The sequence below is a fragment of the Triturus cristatus genome, chromosome 7, assembly GCF_964204655.1.
Source record: "Triturus cristatus chromosome 7, aTriCri1.1, whole genome shotgun sequence".
NCBI lineage: Eukaryota > Metazoa > Chordata > Amphibia > Caudata > Salamandridae > Triturus > Triturus cristatus.
The window spans coordinates 1,014,112,504-1,014,132,340 of record NC_140590.1 but is presented as its reverse complement, the minus strand read 5'-3'; the positions used below and the strand labels follow the sequence as shown (position 1 = coordinate 1,014,132,340).

Sequence of the window (19,837 nt, the reverse complement as noted above, 5' to 3'; positions counted from 1 at the left end):
CTGACAGAAAGTCAAGCCCACGTATACTTAATCCCCAGAGCGAAGAATGGACAGAGGTGCTTCTTTTGATGCACTCTTACAAGGTGCTGCAGCCCCTATGACGTCAGAACCTTCCATGGCTGAACTCGCTGCTGCTGTAGTTAATCTACAGGCAGAACTTAGAGAAGTGAAGACCGAAAACCAACGCCTGGTCTTAGAACTAGATGTATTAAGAAGTCAGAAACCTCTAGAATCAGAGAGTAGATCCATATACAAGAAGAGTTATATACAGGCCGCCCGCTTTCATGTTCCCTCCTTCTCGGGCCCCTCTCCTGTAGAGAACACGGCGTCCACCCCTGTGAATGTCACAGTAGTAACATCACCACAAACCCCATTAGCCATGCCCGAAAGGTTCTCTGGAGACAGCAACAAATATGCTGTATTCATGAACCAGTGTCATCTGCAGTTTCTGAGCAGGGCAGCATCTTTTCCTGATGACGCTGCTAAGGTGGCGTTCATAATATCATACTTGACGGGGAATGCGGCACTGTGGGCTGCTCCCTTAGTAGAGAATGATGACCCCATGCTTTACGATTTAGCGCAATTCAAAGACAGTATGAAACGCCTGTTTGCTAGGCATTCGTATATGCAGGCTAGTGACAACGAGCTTCGAGGGCTCAAGCAGGGGTCAAAAGACTTATTAACATACATAACTACGTTTAATGGACTAATCACTGAAACGCAATGGCCCGAAGCCAAAAGAACGTCTTTGTTTTACTGAGGTTTAAGGGACGAATTAAAAGACATTTTGTCTCAAATAGTTGACTCCCCGGAGGACTGTGCGTCTTTCATAGATCTGGTGGTTAAACTGGAACATCGGTTGCAGGAACGAAAAGGGGAAAAAATAAAGGTAGAATATACCCGTCTCCCGGTCCCCAGGATAGAAAAGAAAGAAATAAAGGATATTAGCGAGCTTATGCAGATCGGAGGGATTCGAGGGCCGTTGACACAAGAAGAAAGGGACAAACGCAGAAAACTGAATCTGTGTCTGTATTGTGGGAAAGGTGGGCATTATGCCAAAGAGTGTCCTGTCAAGCCTAGAACAGGACAAAAGATGTCCATAAGTAAAACTATCTCGGTGTTGCAGGCGGAAAACTGACAGACTTGGAAGGCTTTGAGACCACTCTTCCAAGTCCCTCTCTCTTTCAGGTCTCACAGTTCCTGGCCAATACCTTCTCCCCAATTCCAAAACATCTGACAATCACTGTGGTGCTCCTCCTGTCCTCTCAACATAGGAAGTCCTTGTCTAGAATGGTGGATTTTGGAGCCACAGGGAACTTCCTAGACATAACCCTAGCCAAGTCTTGTGGTATTGATTTCATATTAAAACCCCAACCCGAAAAAAGTCAGAGCAGTGGACGGATCAGAACTATCCTCAGGCCTGGTGACTTACCATACCCCTGAACTACTCATGACCTGTGATAACGGACACACTGAAAAAATCATTTTTGACTTGATTGACACCCCTAATTTTGGAGCCATATTAGGTATACCTTGGTTACAGCAACATAACCCCTTTATAGATTGGGTTACCAGGAAACTCACGCTAAAATCATCGTATTGTATGGAGCATTGTTATCAAGACATGATCCAGATGAACATTCCCTTGTATTGTTCGGGAACCACGCATCCCCCTTCTGCTCTTCCTGTAGAATATCAAGTCTTTTCAGAGGTGTTCGATGAAGTAAAAGCGGTGGCTTTGCCCCCGCATAGAACATATGATTGTAGAATAGACTTGGTTCCTGGGGCCGAACTACCTCTTAGCCGAGTCTATGCTCTTACAGAGCCTGAAACTAAATACCTATATGAAAAACTTCAAGATATGCTAAAGAAAGGGTTCATTCGTCACTCCTCCTCGCCAGTGTCCTCGCCCATCTTTTTCATCCCTAAACAAGAAGAAGGTCTACGAGCATGCCTGGACTATCGCGCCTTAAACAAGGTGACGATAAAAAATAGATATCCTCTTCCACTCATCTCCAACCTCTTAGATCAAGTGCGCAAGGCCAAAATATTTACTAAACTGGACCTTAGAGGTGCGTATCATTTGATTCGCATTCGGGAAGGAGATGAGTGGAAGACAGCATTCCGTACCAAATTTGGCTTATATGAATACTGTGTAATGCCCTTAGGATTATGCAATGCCCCACCCACCTTTCAGTTTTTTATAAATGAAGTTTTGATGGAATATCTAGATGTATTCGTAATAGTATACATCGATGATATCTTGATCTATTCCCAAACTGAACAGGACCATATCAAGCATTTATCAACAGTCCTCCAATGTTTACAAGACAATCATTTATTTTCCAAATTAGACAAATGTCTATTTCACACCACCAAGGTTGACTTTTTAGGGTTTGTCATCTCCCCTGACGGACTACAAATGGATCCGTCCAAGGTGTCCGCCATAATCAATTGGTCAAGTCCCCAGAATGTGAAAGTAGTACAGTCCTTCTTAGGATTCACCAATTTCTATAGGAGGTTCATTGATCACTTCTCCGACCTCATTTGTCCTATTACGAGGCTTCTTAAAAAAGATGTGTCGTTTGTGTGGGACAATGCTGCAGAACAGGCTTTCCAAACATTAAAGAGCAAATTCACTTCAGCACCCATCATACGCCATGCAGACGAAACACAACCTTATTTCCTTGAGGCAGACGCCTCCCAATATGCGGTGGGGGGGGTCTCAAAGAGATCCAAAGACTGGGACGCTGCACCCCATAGCATACTTCTCAAAAACTCTTCTGCCAGCAGAGCAGAACTACACTATCGGGGAAAGAGAGCTTTTGGCCATTAAATTGGCCTTTCAAGAGTGGCGTCATTATCTTCTTGGTTCCCCTCATGTAATCACGATTTATTCAGATCATCGAAACTTGCAATTCTTCAAATCCGCAAGAGCCCTTACTCCAAGACAAATGCGATGAGTTTCTTTCTTTTGTGAATATGATTTTATCATCTCATTCCGCCCTGGAATGAAACATGGGAAGGCTGATGCCTTATCTCGGCTGGGTAAAGACCTGAAACACACAGTAGACACCCCAGTACCTATCATCCCTGACAGTAAAATAGCAGTGATAGGAGACAAGCAGAAAAGGGGTTCTGACTCGTTTTTTGAAAAACTCTCTGTAGCTTACTCAACCTTATCACCAGAGGACTGGTTATCCGACCCTCTTAATAAAATCGAGAACGGCCTGTATTACCATGATAACTGTATATATGTACCCTCAGAGGAACTCCGTAAACTCATCATACAATGGTGTCATACTCTACCTTTAGCAGGACATCCTGGAAAAGACAAGACACTCCAAATGTGTAAGAGGTGGTTCAGGTGGAAGGGAAGGACACAAGATCTACACAATTTTGTAGGGGCCTGTCCCACATGTGCCCGTCAAAAACCATTACATTGTGCACCTGCAGGATTATTACAACCACTACCTGTTCCGCCAGCCTCTTGGTACTCTATCAGTCTTGATTTTATCACTGACATGCCAACCTCATGAGGTTATACTACGATCCTAGTTGTAGTAGACATGCTCTCCAAGATGGCACATTTCATTCCTCTAAAACATGTGCCCAAGGCCAAAGATCTCGCAGAGATATTCATAGACCAGATCGTACGATTACATGGCTTGCCATCAATCGTAGTGTCAGACAGGGGTCCCCAGTTCATCTCTAGATTCTGGCAAGGGTTGTGTCAGTCCTTACAGATAGATCATCGTCTTTCAACAGCTTACCATCCTCAAACGGATGGCCAAACAGAAAGAACCAACCAGACACTAGAACAGTATCTCAGGTGCTTACTAAGCAGGAAACTGCAACCCAGATATATTGGACCTTATAAGGTGATGCAAATCATCAACCCAGTAGCAGTGAAACTAGAGTTACCCCAAGAAGTCCAAGTACATCCTGTCTTTCACGTTTCCTTGCTTAAACCGTATGTCACCCCTTCCTGTCCTGAACCTCCACCCCCTCCTCTCATAGTAGAAGGGGAAGCAGAATATGAGGTGGAACGCATAATAGATGCTCGAAGACATAGAGGTAAACTCCAATACCTCATAGATTGAGTGGTGTACACTCCAGACGATAGGACATGGGAACCAGCTGAAAACGTACACGCTCCTTTGTTAATCCGCAGATTCCATGCCCTACACCCCGAAAAACCACGCCCAATTAGGCGACCTTTAAAGGGGGGGGGGGGGCGGGAAATGTTACACGCCTAGCTTCCTGCACTTAGTATTAGGCTCACAATCCCCCTACACTACTAGTACCACAATGCATCTGGGTGGGGGAATAGATTGTGTGTGATCCCACGCTACTTGAGGAGGCATCAGCTGACCCTCTGTTTAAAAGGAGACCCGCCCCTAACACTAATTGCTCGGCTTCTTACTACCGTTGGAACCTGCCTGTTCTGAATCTTCGTGAATCCCTGAACTCTTGATCGTTTATGCTGAACTGCACGCCCGAGGGGGCTCTCGTATTCGTTTCACTTGGTGCACACCCCTTTCATGCGCGAGGAAGCGGCAACTTGAAATACCCTCGTGAGTGAATATCAACACTGTTGTTTAAGAACGTTCTCCTTCCCTGCTGAAAGACGTGCCACCCGGTGCAGTGAGAAACAACACTTTTCGTTTGGAACGTTATCCTTCCATGCGCTAGGAACGCGCCACCCGGAGCAGAGAGAAACAGATTAATTGTTTACCTGGGCGCGTTCTCCCGGACCTCTAAAAGCTTCGGCCCTGCGGAGATAAGTGCTTCCCTGCTGGTTTCAATTATCCTCGCTTCGTGTATAACACGCCTGACCTCTGAACGCGCGGCAAGAAAAAGACTTCATTTAATTTTCCTTTCATTAGTCAGCGCTCGGAAGCACTGACTACACTTAAAAAACCCAACACTAATCCTTATGATCCAGAAATAAGGAGACTTCTTCGTTGATTGTGAAACCTCTACTTCAGCCAGAAACAGACAGATATTTACTGATTGTGCTGAAAAGAGAACATTATTTTCAGAAGCTGATGCTGTTAATTTCCTACCTTTTTCACCCGTATTGAGAGCGAGTGATTCCAGCAAGGGTGTTTACTTTCTCTTATGGTTTTGGACGGTAACTTCTCATGCTGTACAGACCTCCATCTTACTACAAGGTGAGTGTGAGACCACACACAATCAGACGCTGGAGAGTTAGTGAATAGAGTGTACACATTTAGTGCTGTATTGTTGCCTTCTTGTTCACCTTCTGTTTCTCTCCTTTTTTTTTGTCAAAATTGTTTTTATTAGCCTCAATAAAAAAGCATAACAAACGGAACAGACCATGACATGTGCCACATAGTGGAGTGGACCAGCAAGCGATGATAAATACAATAACAACGTACCGACCCTTAACGAACCCCGAAGAGGCGAGCTTCCCCAGTCGTAACACACGCTATTGGAGGGGTACAGAAGAGCTAAAATGCGGAGGGGAAGCAGGCCCTGGAATTATGCCCCGGAGACCTCCAGAGTCGTCAATCAGGTACTAACAGTCCAGCGCTGGTCCGGCACTCTAAAGGCTCAGTCTAAACATCCAGCTGACACTGTGTCGTGAAGCTGCAAATCCAATTTATAAACACCCCCAACTCCCCACACTCCCTCCCTCCCCACCCACCCCACCCCACAAATCAAACAAAAGAAGAAAGAGGAAAGAGAAGGAAAGTAAGAGAGAAAGAGACAGGGGAGGGACTCCGGTAGAGGGCCCAAAGGCCCGGTGCTGGGACAAGGGAGGGGAGATGCCCGTCCAGAGCGGGGACAAGTCCAGGGTGCACCCAGGGACCCAGCAACAGTGAGCTATACACTCAGGGGATGTCACCCATAGCCGCTGCGGCCTACTACAGTTGGAATAGCCGCAGGCCCCTAAGCTGGGGCGGGCAAATCGCCGCCGGTAACCCGCCCCAGGAAAGTCACCAGTGGGCCCCGCTTGAGCTCAAATGCGGTATAGTCATCCCTGAAGATATCCGCCATTCTCTCTAGACTCAGGAGTCTCCAGAGGCGGGCGTGCCACATTGAGGCTGTGGGAGCCGCCCGCTTTTTCCAATTGGCGGCGATAGCCACCTTCGCCGCCCCCAAACACAGCCACATCACGGCCCTGTCCGCTCTGGTTTGGTAGCGCAGGGAGGGATCTCGTAGGCCCAACAATGCTGTCGCCATGGAGGTGGGGACCGGGTAGCCCAACATAGATTTAATGTGCGCCAAGATCTCTTCCCAGAAGGGACGGATCGTAGGACAGGTCCACCAAATGTGCTGAAAGTCCCCCAGCAACCCACACCCCCTCCAGCAGCGGTCAGAGGTGCCTGGGAAAATATGCCGCAGTTTAGCTGGATAGAGGTACCAATCCACCATTACCTTCGTGTGCGCCTCTCGCAATTCTATTGAGTGGTTGTGCTTAGAGATGTCCGACCACAACGCCTCCCACTCCCGTTCCTCACTTGGTCGAAGCAGCACCTCCTCCCATTTAGCCCTAAAGCGCGGGGACGGGGAGACTACAGTGGCCAAAAGGTGACCATAAAGAAATGAGATTGTCCCCCTCATGGTTGTGGTAGTACGCGCAAATTTTTCAAATGGTGTCTGGGGCCTGTGGATCGCTGCTTGAACCTCCTGTGATTGAAGCCAGTGCCTGAGCTGGAGGTATCGATAGTGTTCAGTTTGCGGAAGGTTAAAGTCAGTCCTGCATTCGGAGAAAGTCATCAAACGTGACCCCCTAAAGAGATGTCCGACCATTAAACAACCCCCCTCCTCCCACGCTGCGAATGGCCCTCTAGTGAGCGCCGGCGGGAAGGCCGCCAGCCCATGAATAGGGGTGTGGGGGGGAAGGGAAAGTGGTCCACCGTTCGTCCGAAGCCAGGGTGTCCCACACCCGCAACGTTGTTCTGGTGGGCGTGCTGATGTATGCGTTATCCGGCCTATCTCGTTTCGGGCGCCACGCTAAATCCCAGATAGTCCGACCCGCCACCGACCTGTCCATATGTAGCCAATGTTTATCCGATTCTCTTTTCGACCATTCGATCAATACGCGCAGTTGAGCTGCCTTATAGTAGATGTGGAAGTCGGGGAGGCCCTCCCCGCCCGCAGAGCGGGGCCTCCGCAACAAGGAAAATGACAGACGGGCTCTACCTCCCTGCCAGATGTAGAGAGAGCATAGGGAGCGCATAGTCGAGAAAAAAGAGAGAGGGACATCAATGGGGAGGGCTTGAAACAAGTGGAGCAGTTTCGGCAATATCGTCATTTTAAGCGAATGAATTCGCCCCAACCAGGAGATAAACATAGGCTTCCAGCGCGCCAAGTCCGCCTTAATGTGCGCAAGAAGGGGGGGAAGTTGGCCTTATACAAATCCTCTACGGATGGAGTGAGCTGAACTCCCAAGTATTGGAGCGATGTAGTCGCCCAACGGAAAGGCGTGCTCTGCTGGAGGCGTGAAAGCTCAGCGCCCTGAAGCGTAAGATTAAGGATGTACGACTTGTCCTGATTAATCTTGAACCCCGCCACCTGTTCATAGCGCCGCAGTTCTGCGAGGAGAGTCGGAAGCGACGCGGAGGGGTCAGTGAGGGAGAGAAGCACGTCATCAGCGAAGAGTGAGATCTTGTGGTCTTCTCCCGCGAACGGAATACCCGTAAGCAGCGGGTTGTGCCGGATGGCCATCGCCAGTGGCTCAATGCTCAGGGCAAACAGGAGGGGGATAAAGGGCACCCCTGTCTGGTGCCCCTAGAGAGGGCGAACGGAGCCGAACAGGTCCCATTGACCTGAACACGCGACGTAGGGATCCGATAGTTGGCCTGAATCATTGCGATAAAGGCTTCTGCAAAGCCCATCCGACGCATGGTGGAGAAGAGAAAGCCCCAGTCCACCCGGTCGAACGCCTTCTCGGCATCCAGACCAACCAGGACGGCCGGCAACTGTCTTCTAGAGGCTTTTTCTATGAGATGTACAATTCGTCGTGTGTTATCATGCGTTTGCCTCCCCGGAATGAAACCGGATTGGTCAGGATGTATCAGCGCTGTCATTAGAGGATTGAGCCTAGCGGCCAGAATAGAGGAATACAATTTAGCGTCCAGGTTTAACAACGCGATTGGGCGGTAAGAGGAACAGTGATCCTTGGGTTTCCCCGGCTTGGGGAGGACCGTGATAACCGCCTCCGCCATAGATGGGGAGACCACCCCCTGGGTGATGACGGCGTTAAAAAGAGATTGCAGTCGTGGAGCCAGGTCCGGCGCGAAGGTGCGATAGAATAGAGCTGTGAGGCCATTGGGTCCAGGAGCTTTATGTAATTTAAGCGCCATTATGGCCCTGGTGACTTTCTCTAACGAGATGGGGGCGCAGAGGTCCGCGTTGGCAGCAGCGGTAACCTGGGGGAGCTGTACCCCCTGCAGATAATCTTCCTGCGCCTGGCCTTCCAAAGAGTCTGACGGGTAGAGCTTGCTATAGAAGGAGCGGAAACAGTCCGCCTTCCCTGCGTCGGAGTGAACGACCACACCTGCGGCATCTCTCATCCCCTCAATATATTCCTATTCCCGGAGTTGTCGGGCCAGGTGTCTCCCAACCTTGTTCCCCTGGATATACGAGGCGTGACGTAGCTGCAAGAGAGTAAGCTCAGCCCTGTTGGCATATATAGACTTCAGTTTGCCCCGCAGCGCCGTAAGGGGCCGCAAGGTGAGGCGCGAAGGCTTGGCCTTATGGGCCTGCTCTGCCGCCACTAGTTCCTCCTCCAGGCGTTCCCGTTCCGCTGCTCTCTGCCTGTTGAGCGCGGAGTTAAGTGCGATGCACTTGCCCCTGAGCACCGCCTTAAATGCGTCCCATCGCATCTGCTCCGAGGTCTCCTCCGCGCCATTGAGGGCAAAGTAGTCGTCCATAGCCTCCCGCAGTGATGCACGTAGCACTATGTCCCTGGTGAGGGAGGCAGGGAAGTACCACTTCCGCTGGTGATTCCGGGGGCCCGTCCAGTGAAGTGTGATCGTGACCATACTATGGTCAGAAACGGAGAGTGGAAGGATCTGAGCATCCAGCAGGGACCCCGACAGAAAGCGATTGATAAAAATATAGTCCAACCGGGAGTACGACTGATGGACATGCGAAAAATGGGTGTAATCCTTCGTGGAAGGATGAAGGGTGCGCCAGGCGTCGCAAAGCCCCACGTCAGAGAAGCGTTGTTTAGAAGCCGTGGAAAAGGTAACCGACTCAGCCCTTTGCGAACGCGAACTATCCAACTCTGTCTGCCAGACCAGATTAAAGTCCCCCATCAGAACCACCGAGCCCTCCGCAAACTGTTCCAATCTCGAACAAAAAGTGGACAGGAACCCCGCCTGACCTGTGTTGGGTGCGTAGAGGGAAATGAAAGTGCAGGTCTGCCCCCTTAAAACCCCTTTCACAATCACCCACCTCCCCCTCTTGTCCGAGCATACCTTCAACGGCTGGAACCTCACTCCGCTATGAAACAGCAACATTACCCCCCTATGCTTAGTGGTGGCTGAAGAACTGTACATGAGTGGGTATGCCCTATGCCGCAGCCTATGGTCTTCCCCCTACGCAGATGAGTTTCTTGCAGTGCCACTATGTCCAGGTGACGGTCCGATATGTACTTCATCACCCTCTGTCGCTTCTGGGGGGAGTTAAGCCCTTGTACGTTCCAGGAGCCTATGGATAAAGCCATCGTGTATTGGAATGAGTGCAAACATCAGCAGCCAAGCCCAGAGCCTGCCCCCCCGGGAATACCCCCCGCCCTCCGTGTCAAGAAAAGAAAATGAAAGAAAGAAGGAAAGGAAAGAAGAAAAAAGAAGAGAAATAACCAAAATACCCCACAACATCCAGGTGTGAAACCCTTGGAGGGTCATGGCAACCCGCCCACCCCCACCCCGGCAGCAAATATAACTCAATGCAAAGAAAAGAAATGAGGAAAACATCCTCAACTGTTGTTCCCAGGTCCCCCGACAGGCCCAAAACTGTAGTCCAGCGCCCCGCGACACTCCTGCTTCTGAACTAACCACCCGTCCTGACGGGGCAGTGAGCAAGCGAGGCCGCAGGAGCACACAACAAGTGCACAAGGTCCCCTTCTGCTGGATAAGGCAATCTCCCGATGTCGTCGTCCGCGGAGTCATCTGGGAGGAGCACGTCCCACCGTAGCCCACTCTCCGGTCTTCGCCCCAGCTCCGCCAGATGCCGAAACTCCCCCCTCGTCCTGCTCTTCTGCTGATGCGGAAAGTCCCAGAATGGCCCTGCCGGCCGCCAAGTCCGTCACATTTCGTTGCTTATTCTGGTATTCGAACGATAGGCCAAAGAGGAAAGTCCAACGATACCTAATGTGCTCCGCTCTCAATTTGGCAGTCAGAGGCCGAAAGGACTGGCGCCTCTCCAACGTCGCCGGGGATAAGTCTTGATACAGCGCACATGTAAATCCCTGGAACGACACCTCCGAGGATTTCCGGGCCGCCGCCAGGACAGCCTGTATGTCTCTCGGCCTCCGTTTGTCTCCCGGCGCCAAAAAGCCCACCCTATGTGCCCGGTCAAGCTTGATCTTGAGGGTCTGCGGCTTCACCACCTCAGCGAAGAGGCCCTCCAGGAATGCCTCGAGATCCGGACCCTCCGCCCGCTCCTCCAAGTGGCGCACGCGTATGTTATCGCGTCGGGCGCGGTTCTCCAGATCTTCCGCCTTTAGCTGCGTTTGCGTCAGTTGTTCCTGGAGGGCCTGAATCTGTCGCGAGTGATCCGTGGACCTGCTGTCCAAGTCCTTATGGTGTGCCTCCAACTCCACCACCCGTGTGCTCACCGCGTCGACGTCTTGCCTGAGGCCGGATAGCTGGTCGCGCAAGTCTGCGCGCAACTGGTCCATCGAGCGTTGGACATCCCGGCCAATCTCCTCCCGCAGCTCCACCTTTAAGTCCCGCAATGAGGCCAGGAGGTCCTCCTTAGTAAGCGCCATCGCACCCGGTGGTTCTGCCGGGGCCCCCCGACGGCCCCCTATCCGCTGGACTGAAGAAGGCGGTGACGGAGGCGTTGCGTTTTGCCTGACCCTTCTTAGCCGGCATATGGCCGCCCCCGACCGGCTCAACCAGTGATTCGTACGAGCAGGGGCCCCCCGAATAGCGCCTCAGACCGCTCCGACCGCACTCCCCAGCCGCTCCTGGTCCTCCTCGCTAAGGGCTCCGCTGGATCCCCGGGGGCCCGCCAGTCCGCGCGAATACGGTGGCTGACCTCCTCTGGCCTCCCCGTCCAGTGGGCGCGTGCCCCCTGTCAGAGTCTCACTCTTCTGCCCCCGAGAGGGAGGCGCGCTGCAGACTGGGTGCAGCCGAGGCCCCTCGGTGCGACCACGAGGGTGCGGCCTCCCACCAGCGCCTCAGAGTTGTAGGGACCTCACGGCGACTCACCAGCTGCCCCTCTTTCCGCTCCGTCCAGGCGCGTGAGCTCTCATGGGGCCCCCTTGGCAGTCCTCACTCCCACTCCTCACCGTGCCTCCGCCGCTCATGCTCCGCTCCCTCCGCAATGAGGCCGCAACATCCGGGGCTGTGAGATCGCGGGTCCCTGTCTCTGCATAGTCCGCAGCCTCGGGAAGACGCCCCGCCGGTCGACGCCTGGTCCGCTTCACACCCCCTCCGAGCCCGAGTCTCCACGAAGGCCCCCAGGGAGATGCCGCCACACTCGCCCCCAATCCAGGCGCATCGGTCCGTCAGCCGCGCCCGGCGCGGAGCGCCAATCTCCTTGAGGAAGCCGCCATCTTGAACGTCGGAGGCGCCGCCGCAGCCGCGGGTCTCAGGCGCTCCGGTCAGCCTTCGGTCGGGCTTCGCCCAGATCTACCGGTGCCCATCTGCTCGCCTGCGCACTCGGAGAGCGTTTGTCCCGCCCAGGGACCCAGGAACCGCGCTGTAGCCGGGGTAAGCCCGGGGTGGTGCAGGAGCAGACTCGGATTAGGTCCGATCGGGTATCTTGCCCAAGCCACGCCCCTGTTTCTCTCCATTTTACCCTGCAGTCTATTCACCTGGGTTCCCTTCCTGTGACAGGACAACGTTGTATCTTCTCCCTGGAGGTTCTGAGTTATCTCATCGCTCCCTAGGGGTACGCTTAAGCATTCCTGGTGCTCTATGTGTGGGGGCTGACTGTACCCTAGGGGAGAGGTAGGATCCTATCTTCGCTCCTGAGGATTACCGGTGGTGGAGACACCCCATGGTCCTGACACAGGTGTAATCACAACCACTACTGAATTAACGTTGCAAGTGAACACACATACAAACTAACATGGTATCTCCCTAAAATAATCAGAATAACAACAAAGACTCTGCAAGAAGTGCATCCCACCTTGTACATGTTGGGAAAGCAGCTAAATGTTGCTGTTCTTTTATGAGGAATAGAGGAGTTAGCTTTACTCACTGATCCAGTGTCTTGTAATAGATGTCTAGGTCCTTGTTAACCAGCTCTGTGGTCCTCATCACAATCATCATTTCTCTGTACTTCTCCTCCGCGTCCTTGTACTGCGGCTCCCGCAGCTCCTTCTTAAATCGAATTATTTCCTCCTCAAAACCTTTCTGTCTCCCAAGTGCCAGGCTATGGTTTCTTTTCAAGTTTTCTATTTTATCTTCCAGCTGACGAAATTCACTGCAAACAGGAAGCAGCAAACAAAAATAATTAAAATTGCATGGGTCACAAGAACTACTAACTGGAAACTATGTACAATTTTAACTTGTGGGGGCTGGAGAACTGCAACTTTTAGCATGGGATTAGTGTGTTCACCGCAGCAAAATATATTGACACAGCACCAATTTGCTGACATTAGTTAAATGAAATACAGCAGTCGCTAATGTCACTCAATTGTTTTACTAATGTTAACATGAAGAGAAACTGAGAACCACGTGTTCGTTCAGACACTGTGCGCCTGCAAATACCTAAAGGACAGTAATGCATTTATCACACTTGTCAATTGTTAAGAAAACAGTACCCACGTCTCTTAACAGGTCACCCATTAAACTGCTCGTAAACAGGTGCAATTGCAAATCACGAAGGTAGTCTAGCAAGACCCTAAGCAGAAAGATTGACAACCAACAGGTATTAGGTGCGGGGCCAAATGGCCCACGCTCCCACTGCAGTGACAGCCCTACAAAATACCACATTCTTCAAGGATTTGGCCAGAACTGCAGAAATCTGGTATGACGTTCACATACTATGTTCAACTCAGACTTTCATCCTTCAAAGATTTATAGAACTGGGTCATTAAAGTGGGTAACAGTAACTTGGGTTAATAGCAGTAGTTAGAAATGCCAAAATGGTGGCGGCGAGCATTATATAAAGCATATTATAAATTGATATTAGGGGTTATTTTTTTAATAAACTGTTCTTTGGGTATAATAAGTCTATCTGTGTTTGCCTAGAGATAACTCAACAGAAAACAACAACCCTGAAAAGTGATAAATATTTCACCAGTTTTCTTTATAAGTTGTGGTCGGCCGCTCACACGCAGAAGGTAGGCCTCAAGTCGTGTTTTTTGTGGCGGACCTCAGACCTAGGTGGTTAAGAAATCAGCGTCCAGAAAAGTCAGAATAAAGTTTGGGGCTCTACAACAAGAATGTATCGCTAACTAAAGGTGTTAATTTGTGAGGGCACAGGTAATCAGTCATCAATACACATTTTATTCAAACTTCCCGTTTCAGTAAGATATTTACTGGACTGTATTGGTATATTTAAGTGGTATTTGTTTTGCACAAACCTATCCAAAAGGCAGAGACTGTGTTTGGAGAACAATTTTAAAGGAACAGATCTAATTCTTCTGCAGTGGGAGGGTGGCTTTTCGGATCACAATGCCTAGACAGAACAGATAAAGATCTTGGAAAAAGTGAATCCTGGTGCCCTAGAAAGAAATGCCTCAGTGCTTCAATGCTTTGGTCCTTAGAATGTATGTGACTTTGAATATGCACACAGACAAGCTCTTATGGAGCGGGACAAACTTTCTTTTGAAAGGCAGACAAAAACTGATGTATGCGTTCTAGAGTAATCATTGGGTGGATGGGATCCCGAAGAAGGTATTTGCCCTAATTATGTATGCATTTATCCAAATTCTGATAAGGCAGCAGTTGCCAATATACTGGTCATGCAGGTGTATATATTTTCACTTCACTGTAATGGATTCCCATTATCTAATTTATAGCATACATTCCTCTTTCAACTGTCACCATGTTTGGTTCAAGTTTTTATTCAAGATGAGATCTGATTACAAAGGTTTTCATATTATGACTTGAGAGAAAGCTCTTAAATTTAGCTCTGGTAGCAGATGACTAGTTTCATGATAGCAGCCCATTTGTGCTTCACTTTCTACCATACCTTCTGATTTAGCATCAAGTTGCCCCTTGGCATAATGTTGGCAAACTGTCCTTGGGGGCACGGCTGGTTGCTGGTTACCGCGCTGGTTAATCATGGTCGAACTCTATGAAAAGGGTAGTGCCTCTGTGCCTCACACCATATTCAGAGAAGCAAGTCCTTTGCTATCAGTGTATTCCAGCCTAAGGATGCTTGTAGACTTCTCCTCTATACAATGGCCTAGTTTCTTTCTTAAAGCACAGTATACCAATAAAACAGAATTAAAGAGAAGTTATACTTCACTCATTGGTTATTTATATTGATCACTTCTCACTTCTAAGGACTTGATTGTGCCCTGCCCAGTATATAGGTTATCACCATGGAATTTCAATAGGCACCATGGCCCACCTGTCTATAGTGGTGGTTACCTTTATGTATCAGCTTAGCGCCTTCTGTTCCTCAACTCGCACTGCCTCATCACAGTTACTGGCCTTAAGGCTCCAGTACATACCTGGGGCAACAGCAGGTAAAATCACCTCACTCAAGAGCAAGCAGCAGAAAACGCACTTTAAGACTTTATGGCAATTCAGATTCCAGCTAGGACTACTGAGAATGTATCCCCCCATCACTTCCCAGCTCCCTTTTACCTTTATCTCACCATCCTCACCTCAGTGCTACTCAACTCACGCAGGAGATAAAAAGGTCCTACTTAATTACCAAAGTGCGAATATTTCCAGCCCCAATTGAAAGGTAATGGGAGGGTGGGGAGCAAGTAGAAAAAGGTGTACATTTAAAGAGTATTCAGAACTTGGGAGGCATGGAAGGCCAAAGGCTTCATGGGGATGCAGCATTATTTTAAGAGCAGGCTGCCAATGAGGTCCACAAAAGCACTGGAACTCTCCTAGCCCTTCTTCAGTGACAGGCAAAACAGTTATTTTGTCGACGAACTTCTGATTCCACTGAAAATACATGCATGGTAAAGTTTGCTAGTGAGCTGCAAAGCATAGCTACTTCCAGTCTACCAGAATAACTGCAGCCCAAAGAAGACAACTCTCACCATGCATGTAAAGCAGAAGAAACATGCAGATCCTCTGCAGGTGATTCGCAATGCAAGTGTTGATGGAAAAGCACACACTGAATAAAGTTGTCAAATCAATAACAGGATGAAGTGCAAAAGATAGGGGTTAATGAATACATGAAGTAGACACAAGGGAGAAGATACGAGCAGAGATGAAGGACGAAGATAAGTTTGAAGAAAATGAATGTGCCTCCAATGGCAAGCGACTATGTTTAGGGAAGAATGGACTTGTGTCAATGTGTAAACATGTGGACCCTTACAGAATCCCTTTGTAGTTACAAGACCAAGATTATAAATTGTGGAAAACGTGGTGGGTTTTAATGAAAAGAGGCTACAAAAAAATCAGTTGTATTTGTTACTGTTCAGGAGTAAAATAGACTCTCAGATTAGTTTGGAATTTGGTTTTAAAATGGTAAAAGCTCATACGTTTTCATTTGCATGACTTGCATCTGCCCCATCTCCTTTGTGAGCTTCTTTCTATCTTCTTCAACACGTTCAAGCTCTTCTATTCTTTTGCGTAGAGTCAAATTGTCTTGCAGCCATCTTTCCTGAATCTAGACAGAATCAATGCATATGTAAATGTTTATTTACCAAACACCTCTCATTCCTTTTAGGCACCCTAGACAAAAAATGCAGAACTTTTTGGTTTGTAGAAAGAAAAAAAACTAAAAGTACCAAGGAATGAACTTGATACACGCAAACATAAGTCAATAGGCTAATACTGTCAGAACTGGAAGCTTGCAGCACATCAAGTATATTAAAAGGTAAAAGATAACGTTATGTGTAGATGATACAAAATTAACTCAACTTATGGACTACTAAAAAGGTGGAAACTTTGAGCCATCCTAATTTGCAATTACAGCTAACCTGAAACGTTCTAATTACGTTTCTGAACCAATTCTGGTATCACTAGTGTTAGAACTGGGATTCCCTAGTTGGCTGAGGTAGGTACCTTAGGCCCAGTTGAGACCCTCGCTTTCACGTCAGAGAAAGGAAGGACACCTTCTCAGATAGCCCCTGCTTACCCCCTTGGTAGCTTGGCATGAGCAGCCAGGCTTATCTTCAAGGCAAATGTGTTAAGTATTTGCAACCACGCTCTCAGTGACCCAATGATGACACCACAAAAGGACTTTACACGAGTTTCATAGAAAAACAAGTATATGTTTATACAAAAAGATATACGATGAGACCACATGATAAGAATCCAACATATGCGTATTTTTAATATTCCTCGTGGCCGGTTATTAGGCCAGCCAGCCCTTGTAGGATCTGGCGGTATTAATGAGTAATTCTAGATGATCCAATGCAGTCCTAATGCAATGCTATGCAGTTCGTAATGCAAGAATAAGGCACTTTGCAATGTAAAAATAATGCAGTTCGTTATGCAGCAATCCAGCAGTGCGTAATGCCAACATAATGCAAATCGTAATGCAACACTCAGGTAGTTCGTTATGCAACAATAATGCAATGCGTAATGCAACAATCAGGCAGTTCGTTATTCAAACGAATGCAATGCATAATGCAACAATCAGCAGTCCGTTATGCAAACTAATGCAATGCGTAATGCAACAATCAGGTAGTTCGTTGCACAAACTAATGCAATGCGTAATGCAACAATCAGGCAGTTCGTAATGCAAACCCAATGCAATGTGCAAGGCAACAATCAGGCAGTTCGTAATGCAGAAACAATGCAATGCGCAAGGCACTTTGGCACCGATCACAGTGCTTTAGACGGTCTCTCTGCCTCTCGTACTGACTCACGATCAGCTTCCGCCAACATATGCCCGCAGCACGGATATGGTGTAAACCAAAGTGCTTCTTCACACTCCGGCCCCGGTACTGCCATTCCTTGGCAAGTACGGGCCACGATACGAGCTTGAGCAGAGGCTCGCTCTGCAAGAATGGAAGAGGCCGAGAGCGTCTCTCTCCGAGCCGGCACCCCGCCCCAGGCGGCGACACACGTTACCTGGGGGCGCGACCACGCTCTCCTCTCCTCTTCTCGTGCCTTCAGCCTCAGATGCAACTTGGTTGATTCCAGGCAGCGGAACCTGGGCCCTCCCCCGAAGGGGTTGGTTCGAGGTCCTGCTTCTGGCAACGGCGGGCTTGGGCCAGCGGCACAGCTCCCCTGGGAATGCAGGTTTGGGCCGATGGCGATAACGAAGATCTCAGGCTGCAACAGGGCACACGCAGACAGCATCGCTCAGACTCACTTGAGCTTCAGTTGTGCACGGTCAAATGGCAAACATCCAGAAGGTCTCAGGCTGCACGAAGCACATGCACACAGCGTCGGAGACTCACTTGAGTTCCGGGTGCACACGATCACAGGGCAATTCTTACAAGGGTCTCAGGTTGCAAAAAGCACACGCACAGAGCATCGCTGAGACACACTTGAACTTCGGGTGTGCACGATCACAGGGCAATCCTCACGAAGGGCTCAGGCTGCACAAAGCACACCCACACAGTGTCGCTGAGACACTTCTGGAAACTTTTGTGTTCCTGATTTTCCACAACAGGGAGCCAGCTCTCCTCGGGCCCTTGGGGTTCAGTTACTTCAGGACACAGCAAAGTCCTTACACTCAGGGGGACACCGCACACAGCAAATTCCCTTAAGCCTCTCCTTGGTTAAAGCAGCAAACTGCAGGCCAGCACCAGAACACACAGCAAGCGTCAGTCCTTTCCTTCATTCTATTCAGCTGTTTCTTCCTTGGCAGAGGTTCCTATTGACCACAAAGTAGGTTCAATCCTTTACAGTCTTGAACAGTTCCATTCCAAAGGTTTCAGCTCTCATAGTTCTACCTCTAAATGTCTTTGAAGTCTTTGTGTTCAGGGGACACTGACCCCTGTCCAAACCAGTTCTGGGTGTCTCCCTGCCAGTGACACCTTCTGCCTTTGATAGTGGGATTCTGGGTCCTTAATCACTCAGCAGTAGATGGAGCCATTGTTTTATGGCAGCAACCCAGGCCTCTTCACCTCCAGGAGCTACTCCTCACCTCTACACTCCAGATGCAGGTCAGCCTGTTGCTGTCTCACCTCCTCTCCTGGATCAAGACATTCCCCAGAGCCTATCACATTCAAATCCAGACAGTCAATCCACAACCTAGCAGAGACACACAGAAATATTTAGAGCACAAAAACCCAGCCACTTCTAAAAGAGTGGTTTCTAAACACACAATTCAAAAACCACCTTCACAAAAAGATGTGTTATTAAATTGTGAGTTCAGGCACACTAAACTTCACCTCTCTGTCTTAAGCCTTTGGAAAGATAGGCTGGCAACATATTACACAGCCTTCCCCACTCTGTCCTATGGGCAAGCTGGCCTTTCAACAGTGAAAAATTAAATGAAGAGTATTTCACAGTTAGGACATGGTGCACACCTTAGTACATGTCCTACCTTTCATCTACACTGCACCCTGCCCAGGGGGGTACCGTGGGACTACGATAGGGGTGTCTGATGTGCATAAAACGGGAAAGGTAAGGCCTGGCAAGTGGGTGCACTTGTCAGGACAACATGGCAGTTTAACAAACTGCGTGCAGGCACTGCAGTGGCAGGCCTGAGTACTCTCTTAAAGGCTACTTGTGTGGGCGGCACAATTAGTGCTGCAGGCCTACTAGTAGCATTTGCATTACCAGCCCTGGCACACATAGTGCACTTTACTAGGGACTTTACTAGAAAGGCAAACATACCAATCAGGGACATCCAATTATCATTACATTTTATACAGGGAGCACTTGCACTTTGACAATGATCAGCAGTGGCAAAGTGCCCAAAGCATCTAAGTTGGCGACACCATGTCAGAAAAAAGGTCTAGGGGAAAGCAAAAAAGTTTAAGGAACTTTAGCCAAAAAAGGGCCAAGTCCAACAACTGGCAACATATACAGTGCAACATTTCTGATTGTTCAAGTTTCGTAAAGTTAATCCTCTTCCCAAAAGAGTACTTGCAACTCGTTATTACACATATTTTTTATTTAACATTAGGTCTCTCTTTTGGCACAAAGATAAGATTCTGGAGGGCCATGTTGACTAACAACTAAAATAACTGATTTTGTATGAGTGTTTGCTTCAGGTGACTCTTTCCTGCATATCATCAAAGATTAGTCAGCAGCTCCGAACATGGTCTTTTCAAAGTGGTGCTCCAAGTGGCTGGAGACCCAATAAAAACATTTAGTAAGAGTTAAAAGTAGGGCTGTGTGACTGACCATGTTCGGAGCTGCTGACTAATCTTTGATGATATGCAGGAGTCACCTGAAGCAAACACTCCTACAAAATCAGTTATTTTAGTTGTTAGTCAACATGGCCAACTCTTCTTCCAACAAGGTGCTTTTCAAAGCTCCAACTTTACAGATAACTCCGCAATATGTATCTTGAACCACTAGGGGCCAGATGTACGACCAGTGTAAATTGCAACTCGCAATTTGCACTCGATTGA

The 19,837-nt window shown here is 48.8% G+C and overlaps 1 protein-coding gene across 1 annotated transcript in view; it reads right to left on the bottom strand.

Moving 5' to 3' along the window:
- RAD50 (RAD50 double strand break repair protein) overlaps window positions 1–19,837 on the bottom strand; it is a 495,519-nt gene that overhangs the window by 154,000 nt on the left and 321,682 nt on the right. Inside the window, exons 21-22 of the mRNA XM_085618052.1 lie at window positions 15,836–15,963; window positions 12,415–12,639 (exon numbers count right to left, since the gene is read on the bottom strand). Of these exons, the coding sequence (XP_085474178.1) occupies window positions 12,415–12,639; window positions 15,836–15,963 (353 nt within the window). The remainder of the gene's footprint in view (window positions 1–12,414; window positions 12,640–15,835; window positions 15,964–19,837) is intronic.